This window comes from Balaenoptera musculus, chromosome 2, assembly GCF_009873245.2.
Source record: "Balaenoptera musculus isolate JJ_BM4_2016_0621 chromosome 2, mBalMus1.pri.v3, whole genome shotgun sequence".
NCBI classification, from domain to species: domain Eukaryota; kingdom Metazoa; phylum Chordata; class Mammalia; order Artiodactyla; family Balaenopteridae; genus Balaenoptera; species Balaenoptera musculus.
In genome coordinates this window covers 109,120,119-109,138,540 of record NC_045786.1, presented here as the reverse complement: position 1 = coordinate 109,138,540, position 18,422 = coordinate 109,120,119, and the positions used below count along the sequence as shown (strand labels likewise).

Here is an 18,422-nt window from a genome sequence, read left to right as displayed (position 1 = left end):
AGAGAAGGCGGAAACCAGATCACAGAGGGCTTTATAACATTGGTAATGTTACAAACGGTAATATAGGTAACAATAGCATTAAGAATTTTGAATATAATAAGCTCTATCACTTTTCGTGACGTGAAAATGTAACTTTGGGCTACAATTCCTAACAACTTGAAGGCTACTGAAGTTTCCAAACTGAAAATCAGAGGTTTACAGCTAAGCTTGTTAAGTCTCCCAATCAAACATCACTATTCTATTTTCTCCCAGTTCTGTAATGATTGCTCTTTTAAAGAACAGATTGATTCACTGGGTCGATACCACAGACACTTATTGAAGAAACCCTGTATTGTTATGTCCAGTACTGATAATATTGCCAGAACAAATCTACCCAATTTTTTTTCCCATTTTTTAAAATTGTGGTAAAACGTACATAACATAAAATTTACCATCTTAATTATTAAGTGTACAGTTCAGTTGTATTAAATATAATGTTGTCCAACCATCACCACCATCCCTCTCCATAACTCTTTTCATCTTATAAAACTGAAATTCTATACCTATCAAACAATAACTCCCCATTTCCCCCTCCCCCAAGCTCCTGGCAACTACCATTCTACTTTCTGTCTTTATGAAGTTGACTACTCGAAGTACCTCATATAAGGGAAATCATACAGTATTTCTCTTTTTGTGACTGGCTTTATTTCACTTAGCATAACATCCTCATGGTTCATCCATGTTGCAGCTTATGTCAGAATTACCTTTTTAAGGCTGAATAATACTACATTGTATGTATATACCACATTTTGCTTAACCATTCATCCACTGATAGACACGTGGGTAGCTTCCACATTTTAGGTACTGTGAATAATGCTGCTATAAACATGGGTGTACAAAATCTATCCAATCTTGATGAACAAGATGTCATTTCAATCCAATACCCTGTATAAACGCATACCACATAGACAAAATCCAGAATGGAAGTCCAAAAGGAAAGTGGAAAAGATGCCTTATTTCATCGCTTTTTTCTTTTGGTAGCGTGTCTAATTTCTCTTCTCTCTTGCTAGCCTCACCAAATCTAGACCATCAGAACTTTTCATGCCTCTTAGTATAATTTCATTATTAATGACCTCTTGCCTTTTCCCATGGAGTTCCCAATTCATGTATGAATATTCCCCAAATCTTCCACCTTCAAAAGTCATTTTACATCCTGCTTTCACTGAACTACTTTCCTTTCTAAATGCTTTACTTTCCTGTTAGCCAAAAAGAAAAAAAAAAGGGGGTGGGGGGGAAGCAGCATATGTTTTATTAAAATATTCCTGTAACTATGAATCAGCAATAATGGGTTCTATTTTAAAACGCAAAAATTTCAGAGACTACGTAAGTAAAAATAGAGTATTATAAATAAAATTGCAAGCTATCTCCGCTCACAATACCTAACAGTAGTAAGCTTCTTTTAATTTTTCTCATCTGAGAGAAGATACTGAAAATGTGCTGATAATGTTGAGAAACATTAAATATGATCAAAAGATTAGGAAATAAGAAAACAAACAAACAAACATTTTTTCCAGTCTGGAACTAGACTGGAAAAGAGAATATGAAGTATAAATAGCCTTGAAAGATACAGCCACATTACAAATGTACCCTCCTATTAATCTACACATCTTAAGGGCAGCCCTCTGATATTACTCAAAAAGTGAAGGAGGCATAAAAGGACATCAATCTTGTCGTGGGGCAGGTGCTAATCAGAAACTCAAAGATGTAAGGACTATTTGACATATACACAGATACATCTGGTCAACACCATTTGCTGCCATCCTGTGAAAGAAAACAAAAATTAACAGGCAATAGCTACTAAAATACACTTAGTTGTTCTGTAGATAAATAAAGCATTCTTCAATGACTTCATCTGCTGCAGCCCCTGGCTAAGATGGTTTGCAGCAGAGCAAGTAGAACTCCAAAAAGAGGCTGCCTATTCTTCAGCTCAGGACTGTCAAAGAAAAAAGGAAAAGGGTTTTACCACACTAAAAAGGTATTTAGTTCAGCCTACTCAATGACCCATGCAAGAAACAATAAGCAAAGGATGGACTTTGGTCTTGATAAAGTAAGGTGATAGGATTCTTCAAAGAACAGATCTCATCTCTGAGATATTTTAAAGATAAAAGTGCCTAAAGCCAGAGCAAACCAAACTTTTTAAGAATCCTTCAACCCTGATTTACACTTTGCCTTAATATTCTAGGTATAAAAGAGATTGTAAACAAAACCCAGGAAGGCAGCAAGAAAAAAGTTATTTCTATAACACTGTGATTATGGAATACATCCCAGAATCTTTCCCAAAGATAATCAGAGGAACTCCAGCGTCAGATGAAACCCAAGGGTCCACAAGACAATGACCAGAAGAAGCAAATTATAAATGAGAAGCTTTGGGAGCTCCAACCACTGGATCAGAATTTAATCATCCATGTCAATAACTTCAGTAACACCCCTAACTCTCTGCCTTGGAAGGAAACAAGGTAATTTCAGGAATGAGTAGAATTCACTCTCATTCTTTATGCACTTAAATTATCTTAAAGAAATCTTAGTCACTTCCTGGTAGTTCTTACTGGAGATGAGTGCTGTTATTAAAGGTCATTTGCCCAAGCTGATTTTCCACATTTTCTCTGTCTCATAAGCCCATACACACATTCATTCCTAAACTTGGAAAATACTTAATACCTTAGGACAGAGAGCAGAATACTGTGACATGAGTGCAAAATTTCTAGCCCACAACAAAAGAAAAGTGAATCCTACTCAAAAAAAAGTCTCACAGTCAATCATTAATAATCACTGTGTCATCCTCAATAAAGTTACTTGACATTTCAATTTTAGTAACCTCTCTCCACAGGCCTTAACATTTTCCTACTTTATTAGCTAAGTACACTAAAAGACATTGTTTGGTAAAACTAAGTAGTAAAAAATTCACAAGAATTCTGAAGGTGATTTATCATCACAAAACTGTGAAAGAAAGCAGATTCCTACCAGTAAAAGTCAGTAGAGAAAACTTAGTGAAAAATCCTCAACAAAAAAGAATATTACATTAACGAATTAACAATACATTTCTGTGTGCAACCACCATTTAATATTCACTCGCAATTTCAGTTTAAAACCTTTCTAGTCAATAATTTCTAGGACTGTACTTTGAAATCTGCATATTATGTTATCTAGAAAGTTAAAAAAGAGAAAAATGACTGGTATTTGTTCTTTAAAAAAAAAAAAAAGTTAATCCACACTTAGATGATAATTTCTCAAACTACATATGGATTTTATTCTAAATTCCATTAGATTCCCAAAGCAACTGGTCACTTGCAGCCACTATAATGTCAACCTGTTGAGGGTTTTGTACAATACTCTTTCTACAAACTGGCTAGACTTTCCATTACCATAATTTTGCATATTAACATAGACAAATCACTATTGTCATTTTAAGCTGATAGAAATATTCCCAACCTAAGAAATCCAAAACTATTATAAACTTAAAAAATTTCCCTTGGTAATCAGGCTAAAATACCGTAAGTACAAGAAGTGTGGTTTCTCTATAGTCTCCTCAAAAAGAAAAAATATATGAGAATGAATCTGTCAACCTTAACATGGAGTTTTAAAATGAACAAGTTGACCAAAACTACATGACCATATGTCTGCTTAAATAATGAAGAGAAAAAGACAATCCTGAAGTCCCACTGCCCCTATGGTTGTCTAGCTAAGTCCAGGAACAGAGGAACATTTATAAAGCTAAGATTCTGCTCACCATTCTATCTCCACAAAATCTGAACTGCTGAAAACAAATCTTTTTTCTTATTGTTAATTAGATAATTCCACGGTGCATTGTGTTTTCTATAATAGAGAGTAATACAGGATAAATTAACTTGACAAAAATGTAAAAATGTCAAAATGATGCCAATTAGTATAATGCTGGCAGGTTTATCTAAGATTCAAAAAACAATTTATAAGATGGGCTTTCAAGAATCCACATTCTTTTAAGTGAATGCCTTAATCATTTAGTTTATTTCTGGGGACTTAAGATCAGCTTGTCAACACACAAAAAAGTATTATTTTCAGGTTTTCCAAGATTTCCAATAGCTCATTTTTACCAGAAAGCCTATTTAATAGCAGCCAATTTGCAAACATCAAATTTAATATTACAGCTTCAGTAAAACAAGAAGAAAGACATTAAAGTTCACTTCAACTATTTACATTGGCATAGACTGAACAGACTACTTAAGAAAAAACTGACACCAAGGGCTCCATTTTGCTATCACTCATGTGCTACAGGCACTAGTTTTCACGTTACTTTAATCAAGAGATAGATATAACAAATCTATCATTTAAAGTACACAAATTCATTACTCCTTCTTTGTGTAAGTTTGACATTTTGCCTCACGGCACATATTTGCAAACTAAGTATGCACTCCACTAAAAGGGCAAAGAACAAAGAAACTAGAATAACTTAGCTTCCTTAAGTTTATATTTTCACGAAACAAGAAAACAACTAAGTGGGTGCTTGTAATGTAGGACTGCTAGGGTCAATTTTATCATCACTAGAGCCTCAAGTTTCCTTCAAAGTGATAGGGAGAATCCTTATTATCTGATAAATGGTTATTCAGAACTTAACGTTGTAACTGATTTCAACAACTACAGCACAAACAAAAGCACCTTAAAGAGCAGACAATGTCTAATTACCTAACTTTTAATGACAACGATAAAAACAAAAAACTTCTATTATGTACACAGAAAATCCAATAAATACCCTGCATTAAATACAGGCATTTTGTCCTAGATTCATGGACAATAAAAGGTCTAATAAGAAACAAAAGAAATTATTCAATTTTATACTCTTACTATAATTAGAAATAAATTTTAATAAACTAATTTCACTGAAAACTATTTTTCAAGAAGAGTTACCAGTTGTTTCAATTTTTCATTTTTTGATCACAGAATTTCCTTGTTCTTAAAGCTTTATATTTAATAGCTTTGTAAGAAAATATAATAGCAAGATCAGTAAATATTAAAGATTTACTCAAAAAATTACTCTGTCCTACTGATGGCAGTGAAGGCTGGGGAGAGAAACTAAAATTCTATGGTTTTTTCAAAAACACTTTAAGACAAATATAACAAATATCTGATTAGAGAAAATAATTTTCAGCTCTTCTAACACAAATATATTAGATACTTTCTATTCAAATACCCCCATACATTCACACATTTTTATATACAGAGAGGATGATGAGCTGAATTTGACCACTTATGATGTGCCAAGCACTGTGCTTTGAACGGACTACACTTAACGGCAACTTCGTAATTGAGCGATTATGTACAGCAATTCTGTCTGGTAAGTACAATTGTTAACGCTATTTACACATGGGGGTGTTGTGGCACGAAGAGGCTGAACAATTCATTCAAAGCGACACGGTTTATCAGTGACAGAGTCAGAATTTAAACCCAGACAGTCTGGCCCCGCATCTGATTTCGGAATTACTATATTATAGTGTGTATAAGGTAGACATGGTGCGTGACACAATGCCTGACACTCCGCAGGCACTAAACAGAAGTGTAACTGTTGTCATACTGCTTCTCTCTTTTTTACTTACTCTGTGATAACTCTGGATCTCCTTTCAGATTCATCATCTTCGGAATAGAAGGGCCATACACATCCACATCTAGCAAACCAACAGCCTTTGACTGTAAGAAAACAGAATTTACCGTCAGATTTTTCCCCACTCTTCATCAAAGATAAAGTGCACAAAAACAGCAGGTCTGACTACAGAAAAGACAATTTGCAAAATATTCCAAAATCATAACCTAAACTTTCAAAGCAACAGTAAGGTGAAAGAACATAAACTGCTCAGGGTAAATATTGTTTGTTGGTTTACTAATCTCTTCTAGATAACTGACTAAAGAAATCCACTGCATCCACTTTAAACATTGTGGTTCAGATCTCCCATACACTCACAAACAGACTAAGACCTTTTGATCTGAAAACTAACAAATTACTTGCACACCATGTTAAAATAATGGTTTACAACAGCAAACATAACCCCAGCAAGAAGGAGCATTAACTTTTGGAAAGACCATCTGACACACCAAAGAATACAAAATGAAAGAAAAAAAGCATAGAAACAAGACCATAATTAAAGCAAGTGAGAAATGCTGATGCAAATCTGGCATGGAAATGCTAACGAGGATAGCGGCAGACATAGTACAGAGACAACCTCTTACGTGCCAGTCACAGTTAAAAACCCGAAGTCTTCCAGAGAATTCATAAACAACTAAAACTGTTTTCCTTGATGATCCACCCAGCTGCCCAAGGGCAGAATATCCCGACTGGTCTCTTCACTAGCTGACAGTTAATCAGCAGGTTAACAAAGAAAGACAAACAAAATTCACTATTCCCAAATATGTCTTTTTATTCTTCTCCCCCCACCACCCCCCCCCTGCTCTTTCTTCTTTCACAGATTAAATCAATGTTATTGTTTTTTCTCATATACAAGCAAACAGAATGCTAATACTAACTATATGCCTTTGAGTTATGTTTCCCCAAGACATACAACCCTCCCCGATCTCTCCCTGTATCCTGGCAAGATAAAACTCTTAACCTCTCAAAAACAATTTTTTTAAACTAAACAATCTCTCATCTTCCATGTTATCTACCTATTTCCAGATACAAAATTACTTTTTAAACCTCACTGTCTGGTTCCTATAAATAGACAAAACAAGGTACATTCAAATTTATGTCCCTAACTTTACAGTGACTCAAACTGCAATTCTAAGAAAATCATTTAATGTCCCTGTGTGACTCACAGAGGATTGGGATTAATATCTCCCTCTACCAAAAATCTCAGCTTACTGTAAAATAAATGAGAAAGGAGGAAGGACACATTACCTTTAATAGAATGGTGATATATAAAATTTGGGTTTAATACTTAAAAAAAAATCATTTGTAGTGTTAGTTTCCAGCTTTCTCATCAAAAGTAGGTATAATACCACCTTACAGGGTAGCTATGAGGAGTCAATGAGAAATGTAAATAAAATCCTTACCAGAGTGCCTGGCACCCCGGAGAAATTCCAGTGGTGGGGAGATATAATCAGGGAAAGTCTAGGTGTCTATTTGCGTGATTTAGGATGGCATGTTTTTAGAGATTCTGATTTGTCCACAGAGCTGGCTGTGGAAGCCTAGTTTATGCAGGTTCTTAATATAACATTGCTGATTAACTTCCCTCCATCCTTTTCTTCCTCCCTCCTTCCCTGTGTCCCTCTTTCCCTTTCTCTTTCCTCATTTCCTACTGACCTTCATACCTTTCTCTCCTCTGTTTCCCTTTTGATGTATGTAAGCATTGGTACTAAATTTAGGTCAGTCAGTAGCTTTAAAAAGGTAGGAACATTCATTGAGAAATTCTCACTGATTTTAACTCCTTTTTAAACCACAAAGAAAAGAATTTAGTTGAATTAAAAATAGAATTAAATTCACTACAGATAAAAACATTTTCAAATGAGGGGGCCTAAAACCTTAAGAAATGTGGATAATTGTTAACTATTATCTATGGGTCTGCTAATGCTATAACTATCACCTCTTTTCCATATCTTTTCTTGTGACACCTACAGAATTAATGCAACCATAAAATAATAATAATGCCAATAAAAACAAAAAATATTCTAAGATTCTTTTTCCTTGCTCTCATTTATATTAATGTTGTTTTAAAATAACGTGAAAGGGTTAGGTCTCAGTTTTCAAATTAATCTTCTAAAAATACCTGTCAAGTAAATTTAAATTTATGTTTTCATGAAACAAGAAAACAACTAAGTGGGTGCTTGCAATGGAAGACTGCTAGGGTCAATTTTATCATCACTAGATCTTCAAGTTTCCTTCAAAATGTTAGGGAGAGTTTATCTATCATCTATCTGTCCTGTCTTCTAGAAGAAAACCATGTTTGTCTAAAAGTGAGTCCTTGGCATCATGGGGTAAGACAAAACTGAAGATCTGCCCTAAAATTTGCTGTGGTAGGAATGGATTTTACATATACCTAGATAGCTGCTACTACACATTATCACATAAGAATAAAGAGGGCAGGGAGGGAGATCACAAGATGATGGAGTTCCTCTATTTCCTGGAGAATGGAACTAAGAATAATGGAAAATCCTCTATGTGTTAGGTTCTCTGCATACTCTACAAGTCTCTACTGACCAACTAAATTTAGTACCAGTGCTTACATATACCAAAAAGGAAACAGAGGAGAGAAAGGTATTGAGACAGGAAGGAAAGGGGGCAGGGCACAACCATTAAAAAAATTACACAACCATTAAGAAGAAAAGGATATGACCAAAACTGATTAGAACCTACTAGGCCCAAGATAGCAGAAGATTTGACTTCCAGTATACCTTGAGCCTCATTATACACTCATTGTAATACATTAGCATATGCTAAATGACATACCCACAGGTGCCATGAGAGTTCCGAGGCCAACTGTAAAAGGCCAAAAAGTAGGTGGTGTCCCAACTCCTGGAAATTAGAATATTCCTCCCACTCATTAGCATACAAAATTACCCAGCCCATAAAAACTAACCACCCCCTCACATCCCAGCACCACTCACTTTTCAAGAGGACTCCATGTCCTGGGGCCATCTCTCACCTTCTAAGATGGAGTGTGTCTAAATAAACCTGCTTTCATTTTACTATGGCTCGTTTGCTCTTGAACTTTTTCCTGCACAAAGTCAAGGACTCTCACTTGGTGGCCCATCCCAGAGACTCACCCAAGAGCTGGGACATGACCAGGCTCTCACACCCCATTTTTCCTGCAACATACAAAGGTCAGCAGGAGGAGAGGAAAGAGAAAGGGAAAGAGGGACACAGGAAAGGAGGGAGGAAGAAAAGGATGGAGGGAAGTTAATCAGCAATGTTATACTAAGAACCTGCATAAACTAGGCTTCCACAGCCAGCTCTGTGGACAAATCAGAATCTCTAAAAACATGCCATCCTAAATCACCCAAATAGACACCTAGACTTTCCCTGATTATATCTCCCCACCACTTGAATTCCTCCGGGGTGCCAGGCACTCTGGTAAGGATTTTATTTACATTTCTCATTGACTCCTCATAGCTACCCTGTAAGGTGGTATTATACCTACTTTTGATGAGAAAGCTGGAAACTAACACTCAAAATGATTTTAAGTATTCTTTCTTAGAATGAAGCAGAATGGAAAGTTAAACACAAAAATATGAACCATATAAACCTCCACCATAACTTGAACATGATCTGTCTACAAAAGACTTAGATAAAAAGCAGGATCAGCATGATTCTCCCTAAAGGGCCAAATTATAGGAAATATTTTGAGAGGACCTTCAAGATGGCAGAGGAGTAAGACGTGGAGATCACCTTCCTCCTCAAAAATACATCAGAAATACATCCACATGTGGAACAACTCCTACAAAACACCTACGGAACGCTGGAAGAAGACCTCAGACTTTCCAAAAGGCAAGAAACTCCCCCACGTACCTGGGTAGAGCAAAAGTAAAAAGAAAAAACAGACAAAAGAATAGGGACAGGACCTGCACCAGTGGGAGGGAGCTGTGAAGGAGGAAAGGTTTCCACACACTAGGAAGCCCCTTCACTGGTGGAGACAGGGTGTGGGCGGGCGGGAAGCTTCGGAGCCACGGAGGAGAGCGCAGCAACAGGGGTGCGGAGGGCACAGCAGAGAGATTGCTGCACAGAGGATCGGTGCCGACCAGCACTCACCAGCCCGAGAGGCTTGTCTGCTCACCCGCCGGGGCGGGTGGGGGCTGGGAGCTGAAGCTCCGGCTTCAGAGGTTGGATCGCAGGGAGAGGACTGGGGTTGGCTGCGTGAACACAGCCTGAAGGGGGCTAGTGCGCCACAGCTAGCCGGGAGGGAGTCCAGGAAAAAGTCTGGACCTGCCTAAGAGGCAAGAGACCATTGTTTCCTGGTGCGCGAGGAGAGGGGATTCAGAGCACCGCCTAAATGAGCTCCAGAGACGGGCACGAGCCACGGCTATCAGCGCTGACCCCAGAGACGGGCATGAGACGCTAAGGCTGCTGCTGCAGCCACCAAGAAGCCTGTGTGCCAGCACAGGTCACTATCCACACCGCCCCTCCTGGGAGCCTGTGCAGCCCACCACTGCAAGGGTCCTGGGATCCAGGGACAACATCCCCGGGAGAACGCACGGCGCGCCTCAGGCTGGTGCAACGTCATGCTGGCCTTTGCCGCTGCCGCAGGCTCACCCCGCATTCTGTACTCTTCCCTCCCCCCAACCTGAGTGAGCCAGAGCCCCCTAATCAGCTGTTCCTGTAACCCCGTCCTGTTTGGGTGGGAACAGACGTCCCTCAGGTGACCTACATGCAGATGCAGGGCCAAATCCAAAGCTGAACTCCAGGAGCTGTTCGAACAAAGAACAGAAAGGGAAATCTCTCCCAGCAGCCTCAGAAGCAGCGGATTAAATCTCCACAATCAACCTGATGTACCCTGCATCTGTGGAATACCTGAATAGACAACGAATCATCCCAAAATTGAGGCAGTGGACTTTGGGAGCAACTGTAGACTTGGGGTTTGCTGTATGCAACCGACTAGTTTCTGATTTATTTGGTTATCCTAGTTTAGTTTTTAGTGCTTGTTATCACTGGTGGATTTGTTTATTGGTTTGGTTGCTCTCTTCTTTTTTTTTTGTTTTAATTACTTTTAAAAATTTTTTATTTTAATAATATTTATTTTTTTATCTTTTTATTTTAATAACTTTATTTTATTTTACCTTTTTTTTCTTTTTCTTTCTTTCTTTTATTTCTCCCTTTTCTTCTGAGCCATGTGGCTGACAGGGTCTTGGTGCTCCGGCCAGGTGTCAGGCCTGAGCCTTGGAGGTGAGAGAGCCGAGTTCAGGACACTGGACCACCAGAGACCTCCTGGCCCCATGTAATTATCAATCTGTGAGAGCTCTCCCAGAGATCTCTGTCTCAACACTAAGACCCAGCTCCACTCAATGACCAGCAAGCTCCAGTGCTGGACACCCCATGCCAAACAACTAGCAAGACAGGAACACAACCCCACCCATTAGCAGAGAGGCTGCCTAAAATCATAATAAGTTCACAGACACCCCAAAACACACCACCAGATGCGGTCCTGCCCACCAGAAAGACAAGATCCAGCCTCATCCACCAGAAAACAGGAGCCAGTCCCCTCTATCAGGAAGCCTACACAACCCACTGAACCAACCTTACCCACTAGGGGCAGACACCAAAAACAACGGGAACTACAAACCTGCAGCCTGCGAAAAGGAGACCCCAAACACAGTAAGTTAAGCAAAATGAGAAGACAGAGAAATACGCAGCAGCTGAAGAAGCAAGGTAAAAACCCACCAGACCAAACAAATGAAGAGGAAATAGACAGTCCACCTGAAAATGAATTCAGAGTAATGATAGTAAAGATAATCCAAAATCTTGGAAAACAAGACAAAAAGGCAACCCTCAGAATGGGAGAAAATATTTGCAAATGAAGCAACTGACAAAGGATTAATCTCCAAAATATATAAGCAGCTCATGTGCTGAATATCAAAAAAACAAACAACCCAATCCAAAAATGGGCAGAAGACCTAGAGAGACATTTCTCCAAAGAAGATATACAGATTGCCAACAAACACATGAAAGGATGCTCAACATCACTAATCATTAGAGAAATGCAAATCAAAACTACAATGAGGTATCACCTCACACCAGTCAGAATGGCCACCATCAAAAAATCTACAAACAGTAAATGCTGGAGAGGGTATGGGGAAAAGGGAACCCTCTTGCACTGTTGGTGGGAATGTAAATTGATACAGCCACTATGGAGAACAGTACGGAGGTTCCTTAAAAAACTAAAAATAGAACTACCATATGGCCCAGCAATCCCACTACTGGGCATATACCCTGAGAAAACCATAATTCAAAAAGAGCCAGGTACCACAATGTTCATTGCAGCTCTATTTACAATATTCAGGACATGGAAGCAACCTAAGTGTCCATCGACAGATGAATGGATAAAGACGATGTGGCACATATATACAATGGAATATTACTCAGCCATAAAAAGAAACGAAATTGAGTTATTTGTAGTGAGGTGGATGGACCTAGAGTCTGTCATACAGAATGAAGTAAGTCAGAAAGAGAAAAACAAATACCATATGCTAACACATATATATGGAATCTTAAAAAAAAAAAAGGTTCTGATGAACCTGTGGGCAGGACAGGAATAAAGACACAGATGTAGAGATGGACTTGAGGACATGCAGAGTGGGAAGGGTAAGCTAGGACAGAGTGAGAGAGTGGCACTGACATATATACACTACCAAATGTAAAACAGATAGCTAGTGGGAAGCAGCCTCATAGCACAGGGAGATCAGCTCGGTGCTCTGTGAGCATCTAGAGGGGTGGGATAGGGAGGGAGGGAGGAAGATGCAAGAGGGAGGGGATATGGGGATATATGTATACGTATAGCTGATTCACTTTGTTATACAGCAGAAACTAACACAACAATGTAAAGCACTTATACTCCAATAAAGATGTCCCAAAAAAGAAAAGGGAAATATTTTAAGCATTATGGATCATTTGATCTGCAGCTATTCAACACCGCCATTGTAGCACCAAGGCAGCCATAGACAACATGTAAATGAATGAGCATGGCTATGTTCCAATAAAACTTTATTTACAAATACAGGCAGGATTTAGTCCACAGGTCATAGTTTGCCAACGCTGATTTAGAAAATAAGCTTTTTCATGACAAAGTTATTCAATCACCCAACAATGTAGTTTTTGTAACGCCAAGAGCAGACAGGACACAATCATCTCTTTTAGTGTCAGAGGAGCTACCTCAGTAAAGATCTACTTCCTCATCCTTAATTGGCTAGTTTTCAAAAATAATAAAGAGCACATTTTTCAGGTTGTTTCACTGGAACTAAGCATGTCTTGCTTTAATTTTATATATTGTGAATAAAATCAGTGTCCATAAGTAGAAACACCAAACCCTGTATTAATTAAAGCATACTGTACTTTGATTTTGGCACAGCTACTGACTGATAAAATTACCACAAGTACAAAAAGCAGCGTACACATATTTTCAAGTCTAGAATTCAGTAACGTTCAAAAGATGCCAAATAATCCCCATTTGTTTTTCATAATTTACTCCATTATTTTTAAATAGGCTCCTATTTTAAGTGTATAAACAGTTTTTCAATTTAAACTTTCAAACAGTTTTATATTGTAGGAAAATAAATGAGCAAGGTAGAGGCTATAAATAAACATATGCAGCTGGGTGTCCAACTAACTAAGTTTTGTGAATCCTTTCCAACTTATTCCGCCTAAAATAGTTATATTTAGTCAAGAAAACTCCAATTAGGGTTTTCTTTATCATTAATTTCAGTCAGGCCCAAAAGAATAATCACCACAAAAGCCTCACCAAATACACAACAGATAAAGAAAATGATTATTAGCAAATATAACTATAAATGTACTATTGTAAAGTAGGATTGCCATCTTTAATGTCACCATAAACTTAACCCAATATGTTGGTACCCTTTTTTCTGACTCTCCTGCAGTACTCAAAGTCTAACAGATGACAAAAACAAGACAGATCAAACCCCAACATACTAGATTTTGGGATTTGTTTCCTTATAATTCATAATACCCTGTGAGACCTGTAAAAGGTGGCAGAATTATTCAGAGTGATTATACTATTTCATTACCACTGCATGAAAGCTGCAATCTGAGAGCCTACAAGTCCTATTTTTTGTGTGTTGGATTTCAAAGGCACTGACAAGAGTTTTGATACTGCTTTGTTCTTCCAACAGAATTTACACTAAAGAAGATTGTAAAGCTTCATAATGCTCTTTTTATCCATGTCATGTGCTAATAGAACCCATCAAAACAACGTCTTAGAGTGGCCCACCCCATTGTTTGTAAGTAAACATTCATTTAAGATTAAGATCTACTCAAATGTGTCCTTTCCATAGAGGTATCCAGTTAAGAATCACATGAGTCTCTACACATTACATTACACTTAATCTTGGACTGGCAACTGGGATTTATTCAATTTAAAGTTGAATCAAGCCTCTACTTTCTTCTCTCTCTAGCTAGCTTTAAATCAAGCTGCCGTTCACAAGAATTTTAATCTCTCAGTAGAGAAAAATATGTTTCTTAATTCTATTACCTAACGTTAAATAAGAATCTGAATGTCAGAAGAAGTAATGGTTGGACAAAGTGATAAGAGAACAATTTCCTACTACTTATCAAAGGACTGTCTAAATCTTCAATTTCAGTCAAGAAAGAAAGAGGAACAAGGGCAACATAAAGGAAAAAGTTCACGTGGCTGGACAGAGGGCAAACAGAGATGAGCTCATGAAAAGTACAGAAGAATCTCAAATGATAAACTGTTTGTAAACAAGCTGGAAAAGTAGAAATGGAAGAGTATCAAATTAAAGACTATTTTAGAACAACAAAAACAAACAAACAAAAAAACAACTAAGAGATCATCTTAGTCTTCTGACCACTTTTTAGTGAAGAAGAAACAGGCCCAGAGATAAATGTCATAGCTGGATCTAGCTTCCAAATCTCTTTCCAACATACCATAAAGCCTAGCTGCTAACAGCCACTAACCATTCCCCTTTGTCTCTCTCATCTCATCCCCTACTATTTTTCCCCTTTTCACTCCACTCCAGACACCCTGCTCCCTGCAGTGTATTTAACACACCAGGTATGCACCTGCTTTAGGACTTTTGTAGATGCTGTTCCTTCAGCCAAGAATCCATCCCCCCAGGTATCCACCTGGTTCTCTCCATCACTTCCTTCAAGTCTTGATTCAAACATCACCATGTAGTGAGGCCTTCACTGGTCACTCTATCTAAAACTGCAACTCCCTCATCATAACACTGCATATTTCCTACTCCCCTTCCTGCTTTTTCTTTCTTCTTAGCACCTATATCAATATTTAACATACTATATATTTACTTATTTATCTTGTTTATTGTGTCTCCCCACTAGAATGTTAATTTCACTAGGGTAAGGAATTTTGTATGTTTTATTCATTGCTGTACCTAGAATCTAGAACAACAGGCAGTCGTGGAGAGACTCTTGTCTATCTCAAGAAATTCTGATTCAGTAGGTCTGGGCTGGGGTCCAACAAACTGCACTGTAACACTCTAGGGTATAAGATGACCACAATGTGAAAAACAGTAATATAGATAGTATGGAAAGGCAAAGATGAAAATTTGCTGTAAGGCCCCACGTCTTGGGACCAGCAGGACCAGAGGAACAGTGATCTACAGTAATCAACAGTAACAATGAAGAGGGTTTTTTTTTTTTTTAACTATAAAAAAGTAGTTCACATTCTGCCATATGGGTAAATAGTCAGTCACATATTGCATGGGACGTATGCATATAAAAAATTATTCGCTGTTTATCTAAAATTCAAATTTAATTGAGTGGGTGTCCTATATTTTTATTTGCTAAATCTAGCAACCCTACCCTGGCATCTCTTCTCAACAGTGCAGTGAGAATGATTCAGAGTTGAAATATAAGTCATAGCATGTCTGCTCAAAACCCTTCACTGACACCCCCTCCTGCATTTCACTCATGAAAAGCCAAAGTCCTTACGACAATTCACCAGACCCCACAAAATCCATCCAGCTCCCCAGACCCCTGCCTCCCAGCCCTGTTAACTTTCCTCACCTATTACTCCAGTCCACTTCTTACGCCAGGGGCCACAGTGGGCTTTTCACTATTCCTTGAATAATAAGCTAGACATGCTCCCACATAGGAGCCTTTGAACTGGCTGTTCCTTTTGCCTGACACAATCTTCCCACAGATAGTCACACAGACTACACTCTCACCTTCTTCAAGTTTCTGCTCAAATGTCGTATTTTCAGTGGAGCTCACCCTGTATTGAAGTGCGAACCCACCCTCACACACCAGCACTTTCCCTCCCCCTTATTTCAGACTACTTTTATCACTTTCTAACATACTATTTAACTTACTTATGATGTCTAATATCTATTTATTGTAAACTCCATAAGGGTAAGGATATCTCCAAGCACCTTAAACAGTAATCATAAGATAAATATCCATTTAATGAATGGATGGATGAATGGATGAACTAATGAATGAATGAACAAACCTCCATTTGTTCCTCTGTAGAGTATCAGGGTTGATTACTATATGATCCCTACGGCCCCTCTTAAGCTCTAACATTCTACGAGTTCATGAAATTCCCTCTCCTAATACCTCTATACTAACGTTTTAAGTTATAGGATTCAAAATTAACTAATGTAGGTAAAGTTTAAAATATTCTGGTGTTAAAGAAAGGGTCATAAATTTCCTTGCAGTCTATTCCTAACCACCACTTTTCCCCCAAGAAAATCCAATGTCATCTTCATTTTTCTATTGATCTCAACTCCAGAAAAATGGAACTTCATGGAATAAAATCTAGTGCAAAGACTGGCTATAGTGGGCTGTTGTAAAACAAAATATATGATAAGAGTACACTACCTTAAAAAAAAAAAAGGACACTACCTAAATCTTTGAAAACTAAAGACACAATCCGGTATGAAAGGGCTCATTAAAAATAGGGCAATTTTTTGGGCTTCCCTGGTGGCGCAATGGTTGAGAATCTGCCTGCCAGTGCAGGGGACACGGGTTCGAGCCCTGGTCTGGGAAGATCCCACATGCCGCGGAGCATCTAGGCCCGTGAGCCACAACCACTGAGACTGCGCGTCTGGAGCCTGTGCTCCGCAACAAGAGAGGCCGCGATAGTGAGAGGCCCGTGCACCGCGATGAAGAGTGGCCCCCGCTCGCCGCAACTGGAGAAAGCCCTCGCACAGAAACAAAGACCCAACATAGCAATCAACCAATCAATAAATAAAATAAAATAAAAAATTAGGGCAATTTTTAAACCTCTCACTACCAAGATTAGGTTCAATCCAGGGTTTTAAACATAAAATGGCTGCATAGGAGTTTTGGGGTGTGTGTGTGTGTGTGTGTGTGTGTGTGTGTGTGTGTGTGTGTGTGTGTGTGTGTGTGTGTGTGTGTGTGTGTGTGTGTGTGTGTGTGTGTGTGTGTGTGTCTGTGTGTGTGTGTGTGTGTGTGTGTGTGTGTGTATTTTCCTTTCCAGAGCAGACAAGCAACATCTTCTTTAACAAGAAGAATTCCCTTAAGTCCCACATTTTCATCTAGTAAGTAACAGAGAAAGTAAATGAGGAGTAAAACAACTAAGATTAAGAAAAGAAAAACCCTGAATCTTTGGCTTTTTAATTAAAGGGAAAAAAAAGTATTGATGCGCTTAGTAAGTAGTCTTCAAAATCAGAGAAAAATTAGGAAGCCTTCTATCACCATGGTAATACAAATGCAGAAAAAGATACTTCTAGATACTAACTCCTGAAAATAAGTCATCTTATCTGCAATATCAACCAGCCACTTTTTTGACAGAATCTAAGCCTTAAGACCTAGAGACCTTAAGACCTAGAGACCTAACCAAACAAGAACCTTTCCCAAATCAGACAAGGTACTGCAGCAAAAGCACTGAAAACCAACATTGATTCCTTCGGAATGTCCTTAACTAAACTGCAGTGCAGGGAAGAGCATTCACAATTCTGATAGCAGCTCTTGCAAATAAAAGCAATGCAGCAACCACAGGAATCAGATGTAAACAGAGCACCTGATATACCCTCCAGACTCAAAATCACAGGAGCCAAGCAGCTGGTTTTAAAACCCATGTCTTCACGTGCCCTCTGCTCTCTTCTCAGCTACCCTTCTAACACTGCCCTACCGAGGATTTAGGGGCCTCCTTATTCCTCAAGGAGGTGTGATGGGGGAAATAAATTACTGAGAAAAAAAATTGAGAAAGGAAAAATGAATTGGTGAGAGCCAAGTTAGGGAGGAAGGGGAGAATAATTAACAAAAAAAGACAGACTGTTCTGTAAGAAAGATCTGGATAACTTCTTATTGTACAGAATCAGGTCATGAAATTCAAAGGATGTGTACCAGTTTTGCCACCAATATGTTACAAACTAAATGAAACTAAGGAAGAATATACTAAATGTAAAATTTGGGTAACTGTTCTCTTTCTAACTCACAACAAATTCAGCAACGTCCATTCCATCCCAAAGTGAGAGAACGAATTACTGGCAGCAAGCTGCACTTTACCAAAAGAAATTTAAAAGGTAGGCCAAAGGGTGCTGAGAAGGAAACACACAGCCAACAGATTCTTAAGAGCTATTCAAAACAAAATTGCTACTGCTTCTAATGGGAAATTTCAAAGCATATTGTGCATAATGCTTTCTACCTAAAACCATACAGAAAATAGAGGAGAAAAGCAGTTTGGGGCTTCTACCTTCTGAAAATTACCTTATAAAACTGTACTGTTATTTTATTGTGCTTGGTAAGT

General features: G+C 38.3%; 1 protein-coding gene across 3 annotated transcripts in view; it reads right to left on the bottom strand.

Moving 5' to 3' along the window:
* The window catches only part of NUBPL (nucleotide binding protein like), a 367,758-nt gene that overhangs the window by 219,573 nt on the left and 129,763 nt on the right, over nucleotides 1–18,422 (bottom strand). For all 3 annotated transcript variants that reach the window (XM_036842440.1, XM_036842438.1, XM_036842439.1), the window contains one exon: nucleotides 5,607–5,697. In XM_036842440.1, coding sequence (XP_036698335.1) covers nucleotides 5,607–5,697 — 91 coding nt within the window. The remainder of the gene's footprint in view (nucleotides 1–5,606; nucleotides 5,698–18,422) is intronic.